Source organism: Trachemys scripta, unplaced genomic scaffold, assembly GCF_013100865.1.
Source record: "Trachemys scripta elegans isolate TJP31775 unplaced genomic scaffold, CAS_Tse_1.0 scaffold_28, whole genome shotgun sequence".
NCBI classification, from domain to species: Eukaryota; Metazoa; Chordata; order Testudines; family Emydidae; genus Trachemys; species Trachemys scripta.
The window spans coordinates 1,114,478-1,127,821 of NW_023260513.1; the positions used below are offsets into that span (position 1 = coordinate 1,114,478).

General features: G+C 47.6%; 1 protein-coding gene across 1 annotated transcript in view; it reads right to left on the minus strand.

The window, feature by feature from the left end:
• Positions 1–3,764, minus strand: part of LOC117870384 (ohanin-like) — a 16,547-nt gene extending 12,783 nt beyond the window's left edge. Inside the window, exon 1 of the mRNA XM_034757517.1 lies at positions 3,611–3,764. Within this exon, the coding sequence (XP_034613408.1) occupies positions 3,611–3,764 (154 nt within the window). The remainder of the gene's footprint in view (positions 1–3,610) is intronic.
• Between the last annotated feature and the right edge of the window lie 9,580 nt (positions 3,765–13,344).

The following is a 13,344-nucleotide window of genomic DNA, read 5'->3' on the forward strand; positions in this document are numbered from 1 at the left end:
GCCCGGCACCATGCCCCCGGCCCTGGACAAAGAGGCCCCGGCCGAGCCTCCCGATTTTCCCGGACATGCCCGGCTTTTGGGGATTTCCCCCCGGACGGGGATTTGAGCCCCCAAAAGCCGGACATGTCCGGGAAAATCCGGACGTATGGTAACCCTAGTGTGGAGGACTGGTTAGGTCCCAGAGGACTGGAGAGAGGTGCTATGTTTGCCTATCTTAAAAAAGGAAGATCAAGGGAATGAGAGACCAGCCAGCCTAATTTCAATACCCAGAAAGATACTGGAACAAATTATTACCTGCTCAATTTGTTCAATCCTAGAAGATAATAGGGTTATAAGAAACAGCCAGCATGGGTTTGTCATGAACAGATCATGCCAAACCAATCTGATTTCCTTCTTTGACAGCATAACCAACCCAGTGGATGGCAGAAAGCAGGAGATATGTTATATCTAGACTTTATTAAGGCTTTTGACACAGTTCCACATGACAGTCTCATAAGCAAAGGAAATATGGTCTACGTGAAATTACTATAAGGTGGGTGAACAACTCATTGAAAAACTGTTCTCAAAGAGACGTTATGAATGGTTATCAATGGTTTGCTGTCAAATGGGAGAACATATTGAGGGGGATCCCATAAGGCTCTGTCCTAGGTCTGGTACTCTTCCATATTTTCATTAACGACTTGGATAATGGAGAGGGACCATGGAGTGGAGAGTATGCTTCTAAAATGTGCAGATGCAGATACCTCCAAGCTGGGAGGGGTGGCAAGCACTTGGGAGGACAGGATTAGAATTCAAAACAACCTTTACAAATTGGAGAATTGGTCTGAAATCAATGAGATGAAATTCAATAAAGACAAGTGCAAAGCATTCTATTTAGGAAGGAAAAAATCAAATGCACAAACATAAACTGAGGAATAACTGGCTAGGCAGCAGAACTTCAGAAAAGGATCCGGGGCTTATAGTGGATCATAAATGGCATATGCGTCAACACTGTGATGCTGTTGCGAAAAAGGCAAATTCCATTCTTGGATGTACTAATGGGAGTGTTGGGTGTAAGATACAGGAGGTAATTGTTCCACTCTATATGGCACTGGGGAGGCCTCGTCTGGAGTAGTGTATCCAATTCTGAGCACCACACTTTAAGAAAGATGTGAACAAATTGGAGAGAGTCCAGACAAGAGCAACACAAATGATGAGAGGTTTAGCAAACAAGACCTACGAGGAAAGGTTGAAAAACTGGGTATGTTTAGTCTAGAGAAGAGAAGGCTGAGTGGGAACATGATGGTCTGCAAATATGCAAAAGAGAGGACAGTGATCAATTGTTCTCCATGTCCAGCAAGGGTAGGAAAAAAGGTGATGGGCTCAGTGTGCAGCAAGCGAGATTGAGGTTAGACATTAGGAGAAACTTTCTAACTCTAAGGATAGTTAAGCATCAAACTGGTTACCTAGGAAGGTTGTGGAATCCCAGTTCTTGGTGGTTTTTAAGACCAGGTTGGACAAACACCTGTTAGGAATGGTCGAGGTGTACATGGTCCTGTCTCAGTGCTGGAGGTAAGACTAGATGACCTCTTGAGATCCCTTCCAGCCCGACATCACTATGATCCTCCTGTCACACCTCAAGCAAGACTAATTTAGGCTTATATCAATTTAATTTAAATAGATCCCTTACCAAATTAAGTTACAAAGATATAAAACACCTGGACCAAGTCCTGTAATCAATGTAAGCCATGTGTAAACTAATGTAAGTGTCTACAAATGGGTTTACACTTTTGTAAGCAGGGTCTGAATGAATGCTTCCCTGACAGCTTGCTGGGAGGGGAAGAGACTTTGCGTGTCAGAGCCCTGTGAAAGGAAAAGGGGTGGGGACAGGTATCCCTGGTCAGGAGGCTGCACACTCCCAATGGTCTTTCCTAGATGGGTTTAACTTGTTTCTACCCACTGTTCAAAGAATAGAGCTAAGTAGGAGCCTCTTTGTTATGTTAAATGTCCAATCAGAGCTGAAATCAGTTGTGGTAGGACTGTTTCTGCCCAGCCTGCCAAGAACTGAAAATCTGTGCAGAGGTCACAGCAGAGAGACAGAAGGTGATTGATAGTCAGCTGGTCAATGAGTGGCTGGTGCAGTGGAGAGGTGCAATAAGCAGGCAGCTGGTGGAGAGGTCCAATGAGCAGCCAGCAGGGTGGCTGGTGGAGAGGTGCTGCGAGAGCGGTGAGTTGGTGGCTAGCAGAGACAGGCAGCAAGCAAGTGCCTGAGCAGGGGAGTAAGTAAGGCACCTCTCCCCCCCGGGGGGGGGGGGGGGAGGACAGACACTCTGCAGCTGCACCTCTTAACTCTGTACTGACCAAGGACAGCGACTGTGAGTGGGGTACAGAGAAGGGACTGGCACGTGAAAGGGACTTTTGGGTTGCTGGACTTAAGAATCTGAGGGGGAAAGGACACTGCCCAACTTACTTGGGGGGTGGGTCTTTTACTCATGGTTTATGTTTATGAACCCTGTTAGCAGTGTTTTCCCAAATTAACGCCAAGCTACTTCCCTCCTTTCACTAAAAGTTTCCTTTCTACACTCAGACTCTGAGCTTGCAAGTGAGGAAGTATTGCCTCTCACAGGTGCACAGGGGTGGTTGTAAATTTCCCAGGTTACTGGGTGGGGGCTCAAGACGGTTCAAGATTTCTATGGCTTATGATTGTTATGGTGCCTGGTTTCCATGACACCTTGTTTCTCAGAGGCCTGAATTCCATGGCACCTGGTTTTCCTGAGGCTGGGCTCCCATGGCACCCATTTCTCAGTGGCTGGTTTCTGGGGCACCTGGATTCCCTGAGGCCTAGTTTGGTTTCCATGGTGCCTGGAATACACTGACCCAGTAGATTACATGGCCTCTTCTCTTTCATCCCACAACTCTTCCTCATACCGCCTCCTTCAGGGGCAGTCAATAGGCGGACTGTGGGCCAAATCCGGACCACCAGACACTTTTGAATGGACCATGAAATCTTTTTATTTATTTATTAGAATCATTATTGTTATGGTGGCATGGAAAATGTTTCTGTAGAGTCTGGACCTGGACTGTACCTTGACCAAGAAATTTGGACCTTGACAACAATAATTGACTACCCTGGCCTAGTTCTTCTGCACCCATCTCCCAGCACCCCGGGCCCAGCTGAGTCTGTTTCTCCCCCCGTACCTTAGAGAATCCCAGCCATGGGTCCCTGCTTCCCCTCCTCCCCAGCTCTGCAGGGACACTTAGGGCGGGGTGGGCAGGCTGCTGTTCATTGCAAGAAGCAGGTGATGGGGCCAGCTGTGGGAGCACAGCCGCCCGGATGGCCACAAGCTGGAAGAGCAGCATTACTATAAATATTTAGCCACTACAGGGGCCATAGGTGGAGTCACCCGATTGAGGGGGCAAAAATCCACCACCAGCCTCCAGGTTTTGCCATCACTCTTAAGGACAGGCCATAGGGTAGCATTGTTAGTGCTGAGCTGTTCCACTAAAACTCCTTGGCTCAGAAGCCCATCAACTGTTTCCCTTAGGCTGGCTTCTGCCTCCTTTGGATATCGATACTGCTTCTGGGGTGGAGGATCAGGGCCTGTGACTAGGATTTCTGCATCAATTTTACCACATTCTATTTTATTCTTGGCCCACACCTCCGAGTATTTCTCTGCAACTTCTGGGGGCCAGGTAGGCCATTCCAGTTCCTCAAATGCCTTAAGAGCTGTTATTCGATAGCTGGCTGAAATTTCCACGAGCTCCCCTGGGATGTCAGGAGGCATTTCCCACAAAACCTTGTTAGCACAATCAACTAGCACTCTCAATTCCCTCAGAGCATCTATTCCTAGAATACCTTCTTCCCCCAAATCCATCAAGCCAAATTGCCCTTGGCTCCTCTTTGTCCCCACACTATATGGGATTTCTTTACAGAAGGGGACAATGCTTTGTGCCGCCATAAATCCCTGTAAGGTTTTGACTCCAGCCTGTGCAAGAGAGCTATCCCCGTCCGTGTGAAGTTGGCATAAAGGCTCTACAGCAACTCTGCTCCCAGCCGTTATTGTAGGAGTGGGTTGGGCGGCATACTGGAGGCATAGACAGAATGCACTGTACTATGGCTGCTCTCTGCTTTGCAGCCTGAGCCCTCTGTAACTTACGCCCGGGGCCAGGTAGAACAAAGGAGGGACAAAGGTGGCCTAAGCCCGTCTCCCTCTAACCCCCCTTTCCTTTCCCCCAAGCACAAGAATGGAACAACTGAGAATCAGACTCTGGGTTTTGGGCTCAGCAGAGCTGATCCTTTCACTCTCTCATTGAACTGGCTCTGTCAGGGGTGTGAATCCCCCCTGCACATTGCTGAGATCTCAGATCTGCTCCCCACGTAGAGCTGGGTAAATCCTGGAGGCAGGAGGTTGCCTGGTTCACTCCCCAGCTGGGGCAGGTTCTGTCACTGACAGGATCACACCCTCCCCCAGGGCTGAGCTCTGCCTCTCATGCTCTGATTCTCTCTCTGCAGCAGATGAGACTCTGGATCCAGACACGGCCCATCGCCAACTTATCCTGTCTGCGGATTGGTTAAATGTGGCATTGGCAGACAAGTGACAGGCTCTGCCCAACAACCCTGAGAGATTTGACACTGCACACTGTGCGCTGGGCTGTGAGGGATTCACCTCCGGCAGCCATTACTGGGAGGTGGAGGTGAAGGTGAAGGCAGAGGGGGGATGCTGGGCTGTGGGGGTGGCCAGAGAATCTGAGAACAGGAAGGGAGGGATCAGCTTTAACCCTGAGCAGGGGATCTGGGCTGTGCAGTGCAGAATGGATCGGTGCTGGGTTCTCTCAGCCCCTGAGCACGGCACCCCCTTGTCCCTGAGCCAGGCACCCCGCAGGGTCCGGGTTTATCTGGACTATGAAGGGGGGCGGGGGGCATTTTTTGATGCTGATAATGGGGACCCAATCTTCACTTTCCCGATGGCCTCTTTCACCGGGGAGAGAATCCGCCTGTTTATCAGGGTTGGACCCAGGGGACTCTCTCTTCTATTCTGACCCCCCCATCTCACATTGAGCCCCTGAGGTGCTCTGTCTGTCCCCATGAAATGGGCTCCTCTAGCCACCACCATCCTGATCTCTATGACCTGTAGGACTTAGACAGCCAGTCTCTCCCCCTCACCATCCACAGTCAGGGCTGAAGGTGGGGTGACATTCTAGCCAGAGCTCTATGGCTGTGGATCTCTGTGTGCGTGGCAGGGGGGTGGAGGGGAGAGGTGCTCTAGGCTGGGTCTCTATGCTCCTTGGAGGACAACTCTCTATGGAGTGGGAGAGGTTCCACCAAGGACAGAGCTCCCTGTGGGAGAGGGACACAGCCAAGGGCCAGGGAGAGATGGGGGGTAGGAGGGAGAGAGAGCAGAGGGAGGCCTGGATGAAGAGGCTGGAAGAGGAGAGCAGGTGTATTTAAAATCATCATTATTTAGTCATAACCAGCTAATATATATTTAAATACAACTGTAAGCATGTGTACGAGGTGCAGAGGCTGGAATTTTCAAAAGAACCAAGGTGACGTAACACTCATTGATTTTCAATAGAAGTAATGTTTCTACATAACTTAGGGTGGAATTTTCAAAAGCACCTAGGTCATATTTACCATTGTGTTAGTTTAAATGTGTTAATATATTTTCTAGAATAATGCATTTCCCCAGTGTAGGCGAACTGCTTGTGTTCACCTGTTCATCTTATTAAAGTCCCCCAATGAAAGGATCTGAGGGGGAAATTTGTCTGTTAAAACTTTCTGGAAAGCACTGGTTTGCTGTGTGAGGTGTATTTTGAGACAGAAACAAAAGGTTGATTTCCGCATGGATTTTGCTTAAAAAAAAAAATGAACAGAGACCTTAAAGTCCAATCAGTTCCCTTGTGTCTGCTGCCCAATATTAGATGTAATGGCAAAAAGAGATGAGAAATATAGGATTGATGCAAATTATATCAGTGATGCTGAAGTTCCATCGTGCACTGGATTTCCCACTAAATCATCTCTTCCACCCCCTATTACACTGTCAAGTAAATAATCTCACTGCAAGGGTGGGAATTACTCTGGCAACACCAGGATTATGAAATAAATATGAACGGATCATATGGAAAACTCCCTTGAGATGCACTGAATTAAATCCGAAATGTCCAGCCTCTATACTGTCAGAGTTATTTTTCGTGAGGTGCAAACTGTGTATAAAAATTGCCATATTTGTTCTTCATGTCACTCATTTTTCTTTATCTTGTAGAAATCTCCCTGATTTTGCAGTAAGCAATTTATTGTATCTGAGTCTCTCCCAAACTGGTCCTTGAAAAATATGGATAAATGCATACTTTGATGGTGTATGTTCATATTATAAAATTTGCTGGCAGTAGAATTGTTGGTATCAATAAAAAGGCCCATATTTTCTCTGACAAGCTCATTTGCAAATCAGTGAAATAGTGGTGCAAATTTTAGAGCTTGTTGAATTATTTAATATAAATAATATCCTGTGCCTGTTTGGGGCCTGATTTTCAGGAATACTGAGTTCAAACTCCCTATTCAACCATTCACAGCCGAGCATTTTGGAATAAAGACCCAACTAAGATGATTTATTGCACAATTCCAAACTGCTTCCCAAGTGCCAAAAGCCCCAAATATCCCCCGGCCAGCCAACAAAACCTTCAGCTTTTCCTCAATATCCATGTGATAACCAACATCCACAATGCAGTCACCAATGAATTCAAAACCTGCAGTTCTTTGAAAGGAAATTTACATCAAAATAAATAACCCAAAGGAAGTTTCACTCAACTGGATTATTCACATTTGTTGTTCCGTGAAAAAAGCATTTTTAATATACAGAATCTGGTACTAAACTTTCAACTCATCCACAACTATGGAACACTGCACAAATCAGAGGCCCTTGCAGCACCGCTTAGGTCCAGTCTGCTGCAAAGTGGTGGGGATCTTGTTTATACCCACACAGGAATGCGCAAGCACACAGAAGTGAGAGCAGCAGAATTTATTGAAGCATGACACACATTTTTCTCTTGAAGGACCCTTTGTAAAGTGTTGGTTATGGTCTTTATTTCACTGAACCAAGTCAACCTCCCTCCTTCCCCTAATATGTGCCACTGCCACCTACGTACACCAGTTTCTTACACTCTCATGAGGGTTAAGACCAGATTTAGAACTTGATTTCATTATGCTGGTGCTCATCCTCTTCTACCTCAGACAGTTGTTTGTATTTTTCCCTGAGAAGATCTGGTGACATTTACTCAGCGCTCTCTTGGCTTGCAGGGCAAGTCTGATGAGAATGTCTTTAGTTGCCACCTTCATGCTGTACGCACTGCATAACACAAAGTTCCTGCTGGCTTTTGTCCAGCCCTGGCTGTTGTCCCTCCATTGTACTGCTGACCTCTGTCTACTACTACCTGCACCACAACATAGAATATCAGGGTTGGAAGGGACCTCAGGAGGTCATCTAGTCCAACCCCCTGCTCAAAGCAGGACCAATCCCCAACTATTTTTTTTTTTTTTTGCCCCAGATCCTTAAATGGCTCCCTCAAGGATTGAACTCACAACCCTGGGTTTAGCAGGCCAACGCTCAAACCACTGAGCTATCCCTCTCCCCAAAAAGGTCAAAATGGTGCTCAGGGCCCACACTACCAGGTACAAATACCTGTCCCCAGCCTCTCCGGGGCTGGAGCACCCACAGGGAAAAATTAGTGGGTGCTCTGCACACACCAGCAGCCAAACTCCCTCCTCCTCCTCGCCTGAGCACCACGTCCCCGCTCCTCCACCTACTCCCAGGGCTTCCCGCCTGGCCACCGCCCAACAGCTGTTTGGCAGCATTAGCACGCTCCGGGAGCAGGGGAGGAGCAGGAACGTGGCATGCTCAGGGGAGGAGCTGGGGAAGAGGCGAGGCCGGGGCAGAGATTTGGGAAGGAGTTGGAATATTGGCAGGCAGGAGGCAGAGTTGGGAGGGGGACATTGGGGAAGGGGTTGAAATGGGGGTGGGGCCTCATGGAAGGGGTGGACTGGGGGCAGGGGCAGGGGGGTGGGATCAAGCAACCACAGGAAAGAGGGGAAGTCAGCACCTATGGTTTGTTCAACAGTGGGGGAAGTGCTAAAAACTACACATACACACTGCTCTGTGTTAATTTTGTTCCATTTGGTGCTACTAGACAGAAAGGGCCAGATCTTCAGCTGCTGTAAATTTATACTCCAGTATATGCCAGCTGAGGATTTGGTCCTCAGACTCAGATGTGAATGAGGAGGACCGCGGCAGTGATTTCTAGTGGTCAGGGTAAATCTCTCTATGGTACTTCAAAGGGGAGTAGAACACAATGGGGAATGGAAAAAGCAAGAGGAACACTAGGCTGCATGTGCTATGAGATAAGGACCCAGTCCTGCTGCAAGCTGATCTGTGCAGGCAGATTTTTACATAATCCCAGAGCCCCATGAGCTTCAGTAGCGCTCCGCGCCAGCTTAAGGGTCCGCTCATGGGATCAACTTGCAGGACTGGGGGCCCCATTGTACAATATGGAGGCTTACAAGTTCATTGTTTTTCTTTAATATGATAAATGTACAAGAGAGAGTGTGGAGTCACTGTGACTACAAGGGCCAGTTCTCACAGAGAAGCACATCTACAGATCAGTGGAAGATGTCTACACTGGCACTTTCAGCGCTAAACTTTTGTCACCGAGGGGTGTAAAAAAACCACCCCGAGTTTTAGCACCAAAAAGCGCCAGTGTGGACAGCACTTTGTCGCTGGGAGCCGTGCTCCCAGCGATAAAGCTACCACCCCTCGTTCGAGGTGGTTTTGTTTTAATCACCGGGAGAGAGCTCTCCTGGCGATAACTAGCGGCTAGGCTACACAGCGTACCTTACAGCGGTGCGGCTGCAGCAGTACAGCTGTACCGCCGTTAGGTGCACTGTGTAGACATAGGATAAAATTAAAGCTAGTCCAATTATGTGCCAAAAAAAAAAGATTTGTTTTGAAAAGGGCCAGGTTTCCAGAGGCGCTGAGAACCCACAGCTCCCATTGACTTCAGTTGGAGTTGTGGGTGCTCAGATAGGGTGACCATGTGTCCGATTTTCGACTGGAACACCCAGTTGAAAAGGGATCCTGGTGGCTCCAGTCAGCACCGTTGACTGTCCGGTTGGCGGCACTGTGCAGCGCAGCTGGCAGGCTCCCTGCTAGCTGCTACGCCATGCAGCTCCCAGGAAACAGTCGGCATGTCCCCCCTCCCTCTGGCTCCTACCCATAGGAGGAACTCCTACCCGCAGCTCCTATTGGCTGGGAAATGTGGTCAGCGGGAGCTGCAGGGGTGGCACCTGCGGACGGGGCAGTGCGCAGAGCTGCCTGGCCGTGCCTCTGCGTAGGAGCCACAAGGGGGACATGCTGCTGCTTCCGGGAGCTACTTGAGGTAAGCGCCGTCTGGAGCCTGCATCCCTCACCCCCTCCTGCACCCCAGCAACCTGAGCCAGCCTGGTGACAATGAGCGAGCGAGTGAGGGTCAGGAGAATGAGTGACAGAGGGAGGGGAGATGGAGTGAGTGGGGGGCAGGGCTTCACAGAAGGAGCAGGGCATGGGCAGGGCCTCAGAGGAGGGGCAGAGCAAGGGTGTTCGGTTTTGTGCCAGTAGAAACTTGGCAACCCTATGCTCAGCACCTCTGAAAATCAGAACCTCAGACTCATTTCTGGTCAGCAAATTGTTTAGACCCCATCTTGATTTCCTTTGTAACACACAAATATTTCCTGAATAGTTTTCATAAAGAATATTCAGACTAGGAATTGTTCTATAGCCTGTTATTCACTATTTATTATTCCTGTTCTGCAGGGGATCACCCACATCACATGGCAGTGTTTCTGCTCTAATTAGTTGACTTTAAAAAAAACCAATTAATAGCAGACAACAAATTAAATATTAACTTCCTATGTAATTGTCGGGGTAATTAACCACTGGTGCTAAAATTGATGGAAACGATGAGATTCATATTCTCATAGAATCTGGATATTGTTGAAATACTCATAAATAATGAAAAGTAAGACCAGGGCCTTATGTATTCTGCCAGTCTGTGACCTCAGAATTTGCTGTGGAATCCATTTCTTTATTAACATTTAAAACATTCGTCTTTCACTACTAGCGGTAAATATGCCCAATGGTCTGTGATGGGATGTTAGATGTGGTGGGATCTGAGTTACTATGAATTCTTTCCTGGGTGCTGGCTAGTAAGTCTTGCCCACATGCTCGGGGTTTAGCTGGGGTCGGGAAGGAATTTTCCTCCAGGGCAGATTGGCAGAGGCCCTGGGGGTTTTTTGCCTTCCTGTACAGCATGGGGCACGGGTCACTTGCTGGAAGATTCTATGCACCTTGAAGTCTTTAAACCATGATTTGAGGACTTCAATGGCTCAGACACAAGTTTGATACAGGAGTGGGAGGGTGAGATTCTGTGGCCTGAAACTAGTCATTAGGGTGTTAGTTGCGGTCAGGCTACACCCATGTCATTAGGCAGAGGTCCCCAGCTGGTTCAAACTAGCATATGCTCCTGTTGAGGATCTAGCCCAATGTTTCTAGGTTACAGATGTTACAAAAGTCACATTAATTATTATTAATAAAAGCTAAGTGTTAAAGATTATGGAGTTATCAAGGAAGGTAATATTGAGACAGGCTCTCGATTACAATTCACATATTATCTTAACGCAATCTAGGTAGGTGAAATTTTACATTAAACATTCCAAAAACAACCTTAACTCTGACCTAGAAGGCAGAGCTATCACCAAATATATCACTTCTCTTTCTGAGTTATGCAAATTGATCAGAGAAATACTGATGGAGACCCAAAAGCTGGTGAACTATTCATTATGAATAATATCTGCTATTAACATCGGGCCTGAGTGGCGGCAGTGCTGAGCACCCACAGTTCCCATTGACTATTTCACTGTGCACCATCCAGTTAGTACTGTCTGTTTCCAATCCCAAAGTGCCTCCCAAGAGTCAAAAGTCTCAACTTTCCCCTTCCCATTTGCCAAAGCTCCATCTCCCATCTCCCTGCCAATAACTCGTACCAAGTTACCTGTTGTCACTACAAAAACCAGCATCACATTGAAAAGTGGAAATTGAAAGAAACCTAATTGGAGAAAATGGAGTAAATCTGAGAAGATATTGTGCTAAGATTCAATAATTAGGGATCATAACAGCATGACTTACCTTTCTGTTGTCATCCATGCCTCAGTTTCCCTTGCAGGTTAGGTACTTTTGTCTTGACTAAATCCCCCAAAGTCCTCCTCTTCCAGGGTCTTGAGTCCAATAAAGCAGCAATCCAATGACAATCCACAAACCCTTCACACCTCAGTGCAGGGCTCTTCTCTCTTGGCCCAGGGGCTCATTCACACTTTTCACCCAAACTTCAGGATCCCCTTGGTGGAGACCCACAACCAGCTGCAGCTCTCTCCAGATCTCCCTCAGTCTCTGGCTTTCTAGCCAAAAACATTGTCCCTTCCCCAGGGCTTTTTGCTGTCTCCCTAGGCCACTGCCCCAACTGTCCCAAAGCCCTGCTAGCCTTTGCTTGGAGATACCCCACATCATATCTTGGTCTCTTCCCTGGTCTCTCTGTTAGGGTATGTTTACATAGGGATAAAAAACTGTGGCTGGCCTAGGTCAGTTGACTTGGTTTTGCAGGGCTTGGGCTCCAGGGCTGAAAAACTTCTTTGTAGATGTTCGCGCTAGAGCTAGAGCCCAAGCCCTGGGACCCTGCTCCAGCCCGAGCCTGACCGTCTATATGGCCATTTTTAGCCCTGCAGTCCGAGCCCTACAAAACCAAGTCAGCTGACCTGGGCCAGCCGCAGCTGTGCCAGGGGGCTTTTATCCCCATGTAGATGTGCCCTTAGTGACAAGAAGGGAGCTCTTTTTGGTCTATGCCCCACTTCCCAGCATGCACTGCTGCCAAAGCTATTACTCCCATGGTCCTTTTGGAATTTGACCCAGGTCCTCAAAGGTCCACTGATTTCAATGGAAGTTAAGAGCCTAAATACTCACGAGGATCTGGACATTTCTGCTTTAGCAGGAGATAGGAGGGAAGATTGGAACCAGATTCTGTCAGATGGTTTCAAGGTAATTAGAAGAGGGCAGCAGCTAAGGATGGGTTTCGAGTGGGTAGCCTTCCTTAGCTCCATTACCAGCTGCAGGGGTGAAGGTTTCTTCCCATGACATGATGTATTTTAAAAATTGTCTCTCAAAGTGACTTGCCCAAACACATTGATTTTTAATTACCTGAGAGGAAAGAATTTGATTCTCATGCAGGAGGGGAAAGTTGCTCATTGGGGCATTTCACCTCTCCCTTGCCTGAATTCTTCATTCTGTGGGGTAATGAGTCAGGCTAATTGCTTCCTTCCAAAACCAGAACTACCTAGAGTATAACATGAAGGGGAAAAGCCCATAGATCTGAGGCAATGTTATATCAATATTGAATAACATGGAGAGAAGGGTTTAATATTTGAGAGGGTGGGAGATCCAGGTTTGAGAATTAGGGACAGGTCAAATCTGAGGAGAAAGTTGATCAGTAAGGGGTTAACAGCTTCCTTTTCCTTTCCTCAACCACCATGTGGGGTGACAACTCACGCCAAGGGTTTCCCTCCAAAAGCAGAAGTGGCTAAAGTTGAAAATGGAATGGGAAACAAGCTCCCAAACTGAGACAATTTCTTTCTCCGTATTCAAGAACGAAAGACAGAAGGGGAAAATCAGAGAGAATTTTAGATCAATACTGGATAATTGAGAGGGAAAGGGGCCATGTCTGAGGAAATTTTATCCCAATATTTGACAGAAAAACTGCCAAATCTGAGGGAATTTTTATAGAATACTCAATAAATAGAGAGAAAAGGGTAAAAGTTATTGGGGATTTTCAATCTATACTCGACAGTGAGAGATGATGTCCCCTTCGCCAGCCATTCCCATAGGCAGCTCTGGCTGCTGCTTTAACAGGAGAGGGGAAGGGAGGTTGGAGCCAGAATGTGCTGGAAGGTTCCATGGCAGTTGGGCTGGGCTGGTGATTGGCAGTTGGGGTTCAGACTGGCGGTAGGTAGCCGCCATTAGTACATTACCATCTAAAGGGAGAAGGCTTCAAGCCCTGAGTATTAAATAGGGGGCAAGTCACTACAATCAAATAAGCTGATTAGTATTTAAATTAAAGGAGAAAGCATTTGTTTCTCATACATGAGGGGAAAGCTGAGCATTGGGGAGTTTAACCCCCTTCGCCTCCAGACCTCATGAACAAACAGAGACCTCGGGGAAATGACTCACGCCAACGGTTTCCCTCCAAAAGCACAAGTGGCTGCAGTTTAAAATGGGAGTAATAAGCAGGCCCAGA